Genomic DNA, 12,772 nt, shown 5'->3' with positions numbered 1-12,772 from the left:
AGGCAGGCGTGCCAGGGGCAGCTTGCATTTGTCAGGGACACTGATCAGACTTATCAGATCAGGAAGACCAAGAGCTTGTAAAACGGTAAAACTTACTAACAATTTGTGAATACCTGTTCCACAAGTAAGATACATTTATTGGACCTTTTCCTCCCTTTTAGTGATATAAATAAGACTAGTACATCTCTATTTATTTCTAAATGCACTCCTACCCACATCCTACACAGTGCACTCAGTTCCTCTCTAACAGTAGAGAGAGAACGCAAACTTCGTGAGTCATATGTTGATTACATTGACTGCCTTTTAGAAATATTAGGCACAACTGTAGGGCTGATACAAGAAACTATTGAGAAACAGGCAAAAAAGGGGCTGATTGTTATATTTGCTTTAAACTGAAGCAAACAATTTGATAGTATATATGTTTCTGTTTTTCATTTCTGTTTGTAGCATGCTTCTTTTAAATTACCTGGGCAAAACTGGCAGAGACACTCCTTTAATGGCAGCTGCAATTTTCTCTGCGGGTTGGAATGTTTTTGAATCTGTAGAATCTCTGGAGAAGCCACTAAACTGGCTTCTTTTCAACTATTACTTGACTACTTGTCTACAATCCTCTATCAGCAGGTGAGTTGCCTTCTGAACTATTTAGCAAGGTGGAAGGATGTTAGCATGAGATCTACAGCAGGTATAATAATATTGGCAAAATTCATGCTCTAACAATACTTCACATAGCTGTTCTGTGTGTATATTATTCTGCGAGTTTTGAAATCAAAATGATCTTTGCAAGACAGATTGTCATCAATGTGACAATTTCTCTGCTCCTCAAGGGACTCAGCACAAGACCAATGTACTTCTGTATTTATGGATGAAGTGAATGGATTTTTTAATTTTTTAGACATGTGCATATTGACTTGGGGTATATATATATGTATATGTACTAATTCTTTTAAGTTGGCATTGACTGCAAAAGCTTGGGAAGGACTAGTCCATCCTTTGCTTTATAAAATTAGGGTATATTTTGTATTCCCAAATATTTAGTTCTCTTATCTTTGGAATCTTTCTCATGGCTTACACAGATGTTTACTATGTTGATGGATGTGTCTGCATATGAATGAACAATTCTTCTGCTTTTAGATTCCAGAGAGGTTTTTAATATGACAGAAAATTAAAACCAAGCATGTTCTTGTTAGAGAGTTATTTTTATAAATGTATTTGTAAAGCAGAGGAGTTCTACATCTGTTTATATAACAAAAAACAAGCCCTCCGATTTTTCTCTCTCTCTCCTTTTAGGCATCGACAAATGTTGGAGAAATTATTTGATATGGATCTTGTGATGAAGGTATGTGAAAATGTTACTTCTGCTTTAGCTGGATGCTGTTTTCCAAATGCTGACATAGTTCCCTATTTGAATTCTGTACTTCAGGCTAGAACTGTTAGAGAATTTGATAAACAGTTCACTTCAGTCATGTTTGGCTACCGTACAATTGATGATTACTATGAAGATGCTAGCCCATGTCGCAAGCTGAAGTCAGTAGGAATTCCAGTGTTATGTCTAAACTCTGTGGATGATGTTTTCTCACCAGGTCATGGTAAGTTTAGGATTTTTAAAATACACTTATCTGTATACGCAATTATTAAGACAAACTACATAGGTCTGAGAATGAACTCAGAGCTATGTGTGGAGGTGTATGTAAATGTTACTTGTACATAGGATCAAAACGTCCAGGGATGGATCTGTCTTGCAATTTATTTACAGCGTAAGACACATATAAAACAGCTGATGATGGAGAGACTCGATTAGTACAGAACGCAGAAGCCCATGGGGTGGCAATCATTAGCCATTAGTAGACTCTTTACAGTCAAAAGAAAGAAATATGCACATTTAGGGTGTGAGTTATCTCAGTGTAAGGAAGACACTAGATGTATTGCCCTCTCAGAAGCACCCATTTCTATTCATCAAGTATGAAGAGACCCTATAATGAGGAACTCAGATTCAGATGTCAGGACTGTAGACATTCAGAGTTCAATGAAAGTGAAAACAAGTATTTTTTTATCGCCATTTTTCAATCCAGTCCCTACAAAGAATGTCTGAGTTGCTTCTGTTTCAGATGATTTGAAATCCTCAGCTGTTGATCTCAGTGCCACCTTCCAGTGCCTGAAAATTAAAAGTAAGAAAAAATGTAAGTTATCATGTCGGCCAATAGCTAGGGTAAGGGAAGAGATATAGACAAGGTGAGCTCCTAGAAGGAGGCATGTTGAAATTAATAAGAATCTAACTAGAAGATGAAGCAGCAATATCAGCTAGTAACAGATAGGCTGAAAACTCTATTTTCCTTTTTCTTCCTATTTTCTGCCAAACACATGATCATTACGAACATTTTGCTTTTGATCTGAAGATCAAAACCCTGTTGCTAACTGTCTTAAAAAGATACGTGTGTCCCTGTGGTGTGTGTATTGGTTATAGGAGCAGAAAGGGAGAACAAAAGCTAACGTAGAGCAAAAAGACTATAATGAATAGCTGGTTGAGAGGACAGTCTTCAGCAGTGAAACCTGACACCTGCAAATATGAAGTTTATACACTTAATTTATTTCAAGGAAGTTTTCTTCTGCCATCACAAGTCAAGTGAGATTCTTGTAGAATGAGTCATGAAACCAAAGTGAGTAGGCAAACAGATTAGAACAGGCAACAGAAGAATGAAGGAATTGGAAGAGATTCTGTGTGTGTGCGTGCTGTTTATCTGTCCGCAGGTGTACAACACACACAGAAACATGCACACACTGATGTTACTATTTATAGTTTGAAGACCTGTTAGAGACAAATGTGAAGTGAAGAGAAAAGTGCTGCTCCAGTAGAGTGCACTAGAAAAAGACAGTCTGATTCTCCTCCTCTTGAACAAAAAGCATCCATGCTATGCATGAAGAGTATAAAGAGGTGACAGCCACCTGATATGAGGGAAAAAATGGTGACTCTGGATTAGCCAAACTACCTATCCCTTACATTGGCCAAAACAGAGGCTTAAAAAAAATAGTAATATCTGGTCAAACACAGCAGTTTTCTTCTAGAATGCTGCATCCATCTTTAACATTTGTGGTTCAGGTACTTTTTGAGACAGAGTTAGTCCCATTGTCTATACTAGCCTCTGTGGGATTTTTTTTTTCCTTGAAATTGGCCAGTTGCTTTTTCTGTTACAAACATACAATGTCCTGGAAACCAGAATGGATTGGGCTGGGACCCTAAAATCTGTGTCCAAATATAAAATCTGGATAGTGAAGATAAATTTTTATGGGTCTTATGACCCTGGGGATGACTTTCCCCATAGTACTGCAAGGTGGGTGATCTGCTGCGCCGTGTTTCTGCCATTAAGTATCTTTGAGAGGGAACAATGGCTTCAGATCTATGTTTAGCTCTGGCTCAGTTTGTGGTTTCTGTTCTAAAATGAAGTAGTAACTGTGGAGGAATAAGATAGCTCTTTAGCACAAGTAACAACAGCAGTGAACCAGACAGTGTGCCTCTGTCCCTGGAGGATTCATTAACCTTTTCCAGCCTATTATCACTGGGACTAGGACCTTTATTAGCTAAATTAAAGCTAGTGCAGATACTCCACCCCCTTGTCTCTTCATTTTAGAATATAACCTCCAGCTTTCAAGAGCCCATGAAATTCAATCTGAACAAAAGAAAACACTTCTTACTGTGAGACTTGTCAAACACTGGCATAGAGAGGTTGTGGGGTCTCCATCTGTGGAGATACTCAAAACCTGACTGGACGCAGTCCTAGGCAGCCTGCTCTAGGTAACCCTGCTTGAGCAGCAGGGTTGGACCACATGATCTCAAGAGGTCTCTTACAGCCTCAACAGTTCTGTGATTGCTTAGTTTGACTAGACAAAAGATTGAGTCCCCTGGAGTACAGCTGTAGCAGATCTCTCCTCCTTTGAAGCTGTTTTTTAAAAGAAACACAACTGTTGGTGAACAGCGGATGATAGGGATGGTCTCCTGTGTAAGATTAAGTATCAAACCTATTGTTAGAATGCCTTAGAAGTCTTGCAGTGTAGAGGGGTGTGAGGTAGAGCACCAGCACTTCTGAAACAAGAAATATTAGTCTGTTGTAATGACTGTCCTTCCTCTCTTAAACTCTAACCAGCCTTTCTCCATGAAAACGTTTGGGTGGTTAGACATTCATAATAAATTCCCTGTTTGTAGAGTTAATGCTGTTGGCTGTAAACTGTTGTCCTTGTAGTGACAAGTTTACCTTAGAAAGGGCCACCAGGACAATGCTGATATACAGCCAATAGCATGACACATGACTCTCTTATGTGTGTCTACCCTTTGGTCCTTTATTGTTTGTACTATGCGCCCTCAATGTGAAAAGTTGTGCTGTCAGGAGACACAAAGCACCCTGATTAGCAGCCTAGAAATTATGGCTGCTGCCATCAGTTACCGGAGTTCAGTCCTCTTGACATTTCTGTGGGCTGTTTCATGTTAGCAAACACAAAGGGGTGGTGTTCCTCTGGAAGGTGACTTTATTCAGGCAACTGTCTTGTTTCTTCTGACTTAAAAGTGTGTGGAGATGTGTAACCCTGTGGCAACCAGAGGCAGTTTCCACTCACAACTGTATAAAGGATTCAAAGCCACAAAATTTCTTCGCATCCAGACCCCAGCCTTTTATTAACTTTGGGGACTGCTTATTTCATGCCTCATCATTCCCAGTAATACCTACCAGCCTTTAAGCTACCTCCCATCTCTGTTGTAGACAGATGTAGTTTCCAACAGCTGGGGAACAGGCCTAGAAAACTCATTACGGAGACAAGATTTTGGTACACTTTGTACTTCCCAGCAATTTTTTTTTAATATATTGTGAAAATGTGCCCTTTAATCTCAGTCCAGTATTAGGAAGAAACAATTCACTTGCCATCCTTCCTCAATGTTGCTGTTTAAAGTTCATAGAGCTTGGCAGCCGACATATCTGTAGTTTAATTCTGGAATGCAGTTCTCATATTGCATAATAGCAAGTAATGACAACAAACGCTTTCTTCATTGCATGACACTTCTCTCACCATAACCAATTTAAACAAGCCATTGCTTCAGGAAATATGTAATATAACCAAGTCAAGCCCTTTTATTTTGTAAGTGTGAAAAATAAAGCAAGAAGATGGAATGATAGAATTCATTATCAGTGTCACATTTAACTTTTCATCTGAAGTGGCATTTTTCTCCTCAGAGGCTTTAAGCAGCATATTAGGCATCTGACTTAAATTTCACTATACTAATGCTTAGCTAATTGCCACTGGTGACTGTTGTGCCCAAGTTGAAAGCCTGCCCTTGAAGGTAGGTACCATTCCAGCTCCCTCCTGATCCACTGTGCCAAATAAACGCACATCTGAAGCTCAGCTATACTTATTATTGAACTCTCTGAACCTTTTCTATTCTTTTGAAACCAAACTTGGAGTAATTGCTCTTAGATGTTATTTTGCATCCTATTATGTAAACAGCACAGTTGAACGAAGTTGTCTGGAGAGACAAAGTGTCCAAGAAATGGCCAGATGGATAAAAATTAGGGTAGGAGTTTAAGGAACAAGCAGAAATCAAACAAAAAATGCAACAGAAAGTCTGACAGCAGTGACTTATTTAAGGCAATGCTGCTTCACATATATGTTTTTCTATTGTTCTTTATTAAAAAAATACTTTTTGCAAAGAGCATACAACAAATTGATTTTGAACGAGGTAATTCTGCAGATACGTATTTACACTGCGGTTCTGTGATCACAAATAAGAAGTCTGTGCCTGCTGGATCAAACAGCAGTTCTGGTCAGTAGAAACATAAGTATGAGGTTACATGTGGACTAAAATTAATAGTAGTATCTTCTGGCATGCCATCCTATATCCTAGAGTGCATCACATCCAGTGCTCCATTCATCTGCCCTTTACATTGCAGAATTTGCTCTGTTGCATTGTGGGTTTATTTGTGGATGGCTAACAGTCCCTAGAAACAGCCTGGAGAAAAGTACCACGCCACTGCCAAGTATCATTTGCATTTTGGCACTGGAGAGCAACGCAACATTTTCAGTTCTCTCCTGAGAGGCTGCAGAGCAAGAAACTCAGCTGGGGAGGAGTCACACAAATGGTGACCCAACTGTACCAAGACTGAGGATGCCAGGGGCAGGCTCTCCTGTTCGCCACAGGGGAGGTAAGAGCAGAGAGGTGACAGCAGGTGAAGCTTGGCACCTACTAAAAATCCTCCCTGCAGATGGAAGCAAATGACTGCATATTCAGCCCAATGCTGCAGCTTGTGGTAACAGCAGTGATCTGTGGCAGAATTCTGCTGTAAACGCACATTAGTTAGAACATGGAGAACTTCAGGATGGGGAAGATGACATTTGTAAAGACCTGTGTGTGTCTGGCACCTTTACCTGGCACAGAAGATAACCAGCATCCTAGTGCTGGTAGGCTTCCAGGAGAGAGCTGCTGTAGCTGTTTGGAGGCAGGCAGCACATGGCACCCACTACAGCATTGCCAATCAGTTTGGGAATGAATAATTAACAACCAGCAAACTGATTTGGGAGATACCATTACGCTGTCAACCTCTGAATGACAGGTATGCAGAGATCACAGTGAGCTTTGCCTGTAAGTGCTTCCCCAGCTGGGTTGGCAGAGCAGAGGAGACATTTACTATCATCTCCCTTCCACACCCCCAGCAAACCACTTTCTCAGCAAGAATCATAGAGTTATAGAATGGTTAGAGTTGGAAGGGACCTTAAAGATCATCCAGTTCCAACCCCCCTGCCATGGGCAGGGACACCTCCCACTGGACCAGGTTGCTCAAAGCCCCATCCAACCTGGCCTTGAACACTTCCAGGGATGGGGGATCCACAACTTCCCTGGGCAACCTGTTCCAGTGTCTCACCACCCTCATAGTGAAAAATTTCTTCCCAATAAAAAGAAGGGATATTTCTCTCTACTCTTTGACACTAGTCTGACAAAGTGAATGACCATCAAGATTTTGCACAATCTTAGCTAGTAAGGAGGTTTGTTCAGGCCGGTATGCAGCTGATTCTGAATCCATTAGGATCGATGGAGTTCTCATGTTATCTCTGATTCTTGGAGATCAAGTCTGTCTCTCCTCACACGCTCCTCCCCATACCCTTCCATATGAGCCTACGCATTAGTCCCCTCGGTGACAAGAGACACAGCTGCAGAATGGCTGTGGAAAGTGTGATTCATTGCCTGAAGCAGGAATGGGGGACTAAGGCTTGAGTCTGAGCCCCGCTTCACTCTCAGGATTCTGTTTAACGTGGCCCATGCGCTACTAGAGGGAAGAGGAGCAGATGGCTTGGTACGGATAAGTGGGCAAATTCCCATGCAGCCAGCAGAAGCTGACATGAATCGTAGCCACTGTCTTTGTACACGGTAATGTGTTCATCCACAGAATCCAAGGGAGGCAGATCAGAGATTGCTGGGCAGATTCACTCAGGCAAAACTCCAGATGAGCGTGTGCTGAGTCTGGAGTCTGGAAATGATGCGTGTGTTAGTTTGCAAGAAATAACGCATTGTTTTCTGCATGTCTTGTTTTCAGCCTGTGCTATTTCCCTGTCAAGGCTTTTATTTCATTGACTTTTCTTTTTCATCTTGCCCCAGTATTGCTTTGAAAAGCCCAGGTACTGCATATCATATTTTCAGTTTTCCAGGTGAACAAAGGAAAAGTCAAGGACTTCTTGCAGAGACAGTGAGAAGCATGGTTTCTTACACCTAGTAAAGAATCAAAATCACTTACTAAGTGCTCGAATCTGTAAACTACTTAGATGCATGCAACTTCAAAAGGAGGAAAAGAGTGAAATAAATGAATGGCACTGAGTAGCAAAGAATCTCATGTACTTTGCGAGAGAATCCCCATTGCTCTCTGGAGCTCAGTCTGTGCTCCATTCAAGGCACAATCAAATACCTTATGTTATGGGCAGGAACCTTGTAACACAACATTCATAAAAGACACTAACCCTTCTATGGATACAGTCGGTTTAGCATCCGTGCTGAGGCCGTGGAGTGGAACAGAGCATGTCGTTCCAGGCACTGTTAGTAAGGGCCTCTGAGGGACAGACTGCTCCCCTGACTCTGCAGGTCCGGTGCTTCTGCCCTGATCTATTTTAAGTTGTGCATCTCTTCACCGCAGTCATTGTATTCAAGATCTTGAGTGATGTGCTCTGTCTGGGGGTCCTTCTTTAGCTAAAGGACGGGTGCTGTGCTGTTACTCATTGTTGAAAACGTAGGCAAATCAGCATCTGAAGTACACAGCAATGAGTATGTCAGCATCCAAATCATAGAATGGTTTGGGTTGGAAGGGACCTTAAAGATCGCCTAGTTCCAAGCCCCCTGCCATGGGCAGGGACACCTCCCACTAGACCAGGCTGCTCAAAGCCCCATCCAGCCTGGCCTTGAACACTTCCAGGGATGGGGCATCCACAGCTTCCCTGGGCAATCTGTTCCAGTGCCTCACCACCCTCATAGTAAAAAATTTCTTCCTGATATCTAATCTAAATCACTCCTTTTTCAGTTTAAAACCGTTACCCCTCACCCTATCACTCCACTCCCTGATAAAGAGTCCCTCCCCATCTTTCCTGTAGGCCCCCTTTTAGGTACTGGAAGGCTGCTCTAAGGTCTCCCCGGAGTCTTCTCTTCTCCAGGCTGAACATCCCCAACTCTCTCAGCCTGTCCTCACAGGAGAGGTGCTCCAGCCCCCTGATCATCCTCGTGGCCCTCCTCTGGACCCACTCCAACAGGTCCATGTCCTTCTCGTGCCGAGGACTGCAGAGCTGGACACAGTACTCCAGGTGGGGTCTCACGAAAAATGAAAGTCAGGAACTCACCTATAAAGAAGGTAGTGGCAGGCAGGGATAATGACTATTCGGGGATAATGACCTTTGAAATAGCAAATATATAAAAGGGTAAAGGAAAGCAGACTCCTGGAAATAGGAGTGAGTGGGGGGTGTCTCTGAAGGAAGTTCAGTCAGAAAGGGGTGTGGACAACTGGACCACCCAAAAAGCGAACCTGATTAAAAATCTCTCTTCAAAAATATTTTAAAATGAATGAGGCAGCAATAGAAATCCTGCAAATGACTCGCTGATTTGTGTTGGAGTACCGAGGCATTTTTACTTTAGCAGTGTATGACCTAAAATGAGATGTATTTTCTTGTGGAATCATAACCTTTTTTAGACAATACAGTGAAATTGCTACTACTCCTTTCGGTCTGGACAAAGCATGTCTTCTTTTGTTGTTGTTTTTTTCTGTCAATTCTGAATAATCAAAAAATCTGTATGAATTTTTTTTTCCCCTTCTATGAATGGGAAAATTATTCTTTAAAAAATGGAACTTCATAAAGCACACTGAAATGTATTGGGATTTCTGCTTGTTCAGGAGTATATTTAGCATACTTAAAACTCCAGAGGAAGTTGCTTAAATAACTTAATTTTTATATCAAGAGTGCAAACACCACAGCTTCATGAAGGTCCACTGTTGTATCAACCAGTTCGAATGATGGTGTCATCCCATCATAGTCTCACCACATCACACTGGAATGCCATTCGCATGCCCGGCTGCGCTAACTGACTTTTATTTTCTTTCACAAAGGGAACTGCCCAGGCGATAGCACAGATTAGGCCACACATCTGTGCATATTCCAATTAAGATGCACTGAAGTCTCCCTTTCTGTGCATTTCAAGATCAGCACGTGTCTCAGGTGTAGTTCACTGACGACTTTAAGCTAATTGTAGGCCGCCACTGCAAGGGCCACTTCACCACAGTCCTCATCTGACTGTGGCTGCCGCCATTCCTATATTGGCATTAACATGGGGAACCAGATCAGGGAGCTGATCCAGCTGAACGCTAACCCACCAGAAGGAAAATCCTTGTAGTATCTGATCTAATAATATGCATTCCAAATTAAACAATTTTCTAGCAGTCACTGTTCAGGAGAGAACCACTAACCTAGGTGACACGGAGCAGCTTTCTGGGTCCTTGTGCAGTTCTTTGCCCTTTCCCTTTTCTGTTTACCACGCGTATTTAGATTATGAGCTCCTCAGGGCAAGAGTGTTTGCACAGTGTGGTCTAAACGTGCAGGTGTAAATGTATGGCAAATCAGATATAATAATGATAATAACCCAGGATAATCTTCAATATTACCTGGTAGGGTATCTTACAGACAAAATCTTACCGTGACATGAAAGATTTTGTGTTTCCTACAGAAAGACGGGGATTCACAATTAAGGTCACAGTTCCTGGTTTTTCCAAAGTTGAATATTGCAACACAGGTTAAAAACTACAGGCTTGATTGTCCTTTCACTTTCACTATTTATACCAAATCATAAGTACTCATGAACATGGGTGCTGTTCATCACTGGGGCTGAAAGAAAGATGATGCCCCGTCATTGCTGAAATGTTTACAGCAACCAGAAAAATCACACAGATAAAGCGAGTTAATGATGAAGAGAGAACTGGATTTTCATACAGCTATGGTTCTACGTCCTGTGGTACATTTAAGCATATGTTAATGTTGTGCATATTTATTCATACATAATATGAGAAACATTTAAGAGAAATTATTCAGTGACTGGCATTTCACAGAACGGTAAGGAATTAAAAAACTTTTTTTCCCCCCTTTTTTAGCTATACCAGTAGAAACTGCCAAACAAAATGCCAATGTTGCTTTGGTCCTGACCTCATGCGGAGGCCATATTGGTTTTCTGGAAGGAATATGGCCAAGGAAGTGCACTTACATGGACAGAGTCTTCAAGCAGTTCGTGCAAGCTATGTTCGAGCATGGAAACAAAATCTTTAGCATGTAGCTTTGGACCACTATTATAGCACAGTGGCACGTTCTGACAAGGGCAGTTAAGCTTAATGCACAAATTTTAACTCCTGTAAGCCAGCAAATGGATAAAGTCCATTACTACATGCAAAAATATTTTTTGCCTAAGATTTTGTAGCAAGAAACTAAATATTATGTTGTCACTTTTATATTTATTTTTAATATGCCTTACTAAGAATGACCTTAAATGAAACAGCATTCTGCATACATCAAATTGCACTTAACTAAAACCATCAAGTAAAGAGATTATCATTCCTCAGGATTTTAATTTAAACCAGTATATATTTAGGAGACTTAATTTAGATTGCTCTTAATATTAGAATGGCAACCCTCAAAATAGCATATATTATCCTGTCACACGTAGTACAAGTTGGCCCATTCCTTAGGGCACTGATGGTGAAAATCTTAAAATATGAAAACAAAAGGAGGAGGGAACACAAAGAGGCGCTGGTTCTTCAAATAAGTCAAAATTTCAGCATGTTATTCCATAGCATTAGATTGATACCTGCTTTTGCTGTTCTACCTTGACAGTATTCAGATTTAGGGCTAGTTATTGTTTTTTAAACTATGTCGATGCCATACTTGTCTTACATGATTATTTTTTAAGCAGCTAATTTATAGTGTTTACATATAACCAAAAGATTCCTTTAAAACAGTACTGTAATAACATGTAATTAAAAGACATCTTGCATTTCAAAGTTCATGTAAAGCTGGGTGTTGTCATATATGTAATACGTACTTCATATAACCAGTAAACGCGATGATTCTGTTAATGTTTATATTACGCTGCAAGAACATTTCAGTTTTAAAGAATAAACTTTAGAACATCAGGAAATTATGATATAATCTGCTTTAAATTTAAAAAAAAAAAAAGTAACTATGTGAACCCTTTGTCTCTGCTATTGTTTCAGATAATTTCTAAAAAGAATGTAACAAACTGTGTAAAGAAGGCAGGGAGCTCGGGTGGGGGGGTTGGAGCCCCGTCTCTCTGGGTTGTTTATGTGATCGTTTATCAGCGCTTCAGCAATAGGTTGTCAAATCACTGAAGCCTTTGCAAACAGATTTGTGCCCTCACGGCTCGTGAGTTTGTGAGGCTGACCGAGGCATCGCTGTTCTCGGCCCTGAAACAGAGTGAGAGCCAACGTGGACCTTTGAGGAAAAAGGACAGTTGGACAGAATGTATTTTGAAACTGTTGGGAAGCCCTAATTTAGGGCATACCAACGTTAAAAAAAGGCTTTTAACCGGCTTCTGTGGAGCACCCACCTCATGCAAATCACTGCTTTGGGCCCAGCCACACAAGATAAGGCACTAAAGATGTCTTTGCATTTTTATTTTTATCTTTTGAGCGGGGTCAGTACAAGAAGAAAACGCGGATAAAAAAGCAAGTCAGGTCTTTTGTCTCAAGCAGTACGTGAACAGTCCTCTTGCAAGGCATGTTTCCTAGTAACAGCAAAGGAAGAACAAGAATACTTTTTTTCTTTAGAAAAAGAAATTGGGACATGCTGTAAGAAAGCTAGTTTTGTAAGGTGGAAGGTTAAATTAAAAAAATCAGACAGTGCTTTCAAGTTTTGACTTTTCAGACCAGCATCGGCCCCTGCCCAATTAATAAAATCTAACTTATTTTTTCTCTAATAAAGGAAAATGAGGAAAGTGACTTGTAAAAGCAAAATAAAATTTTGTGCATGTTACTGCAATACCTGAAATCAGCATATTAGTAGGGTGCCTTATTTATTCTTACATTCATTTCCAGTTTTTATGTTCATACAAAAATAGTGAGCAATAAACAGCGTACTGAGCATTCTATTTGTAAAACTGTTTGGGTACAGTACTGTTCAAAACTCAGCATGAAGTATTCATAAAAATAAAACCACATTAAAAGCACACCTTACTGTTTAAATAAAAGTAACACAATTAACGGCAGAA

At 40.6% G+C, this 12,772-nt stretch overlaps 1 protein-coding gene across 2 annotated transcripts in view; it reads left to right on the top strand.

Annotated features, from left to right (window-relative positions):
- The window catches only part of ABHD3 (abhydrolase domain containing 3, phospholipase), a 27,618-nt gene extending 14,846 nt beyond the window's left edge, over positions 1–12,772 (top strand). Inside the window, exons 6-9 of one of the 2 annotated variants that reach the window (XM_074576814.1) lie at positions 448–621; positions 1,288–1,336; positions 1,421–1,586; positions 10,647–12,772. In XM_074576814.1, coding sequence (XP_074432915.1) covers positions 448–621; positions 1,288–1,336; positions 1,421–1,586; positions 10,647–10,825 — 568 coding nt within the window. In that variant the 3' untranslated portion in view covers positions 10,826–12,772. The remainder of the gene's footprint in view (positions 1–447; positions 622–1,287; positions 1,337–1,420; positions 1,587–10,646) is intronic. The other variant, XM_074576815.1, reaches the window with a different exon arrangement.

Source organism: Larus michahellis, chromosome 2 (genome assembly GCF_964199755.1).
Source record: "Larus michahellis chromosome 2, bLarMic1.1, whole genome shotgun sequence".
Taxonomy (NCBI): Eukaryota; Metazoa; Chordata; class Aves; order Charadriiformes; family Laridae; genus Larus; species Larus michahellis.
Note: the sequence above shows the minus strand (reverse complement) of the source record. Positions and strands in the feature narration are given on the sequence as shown.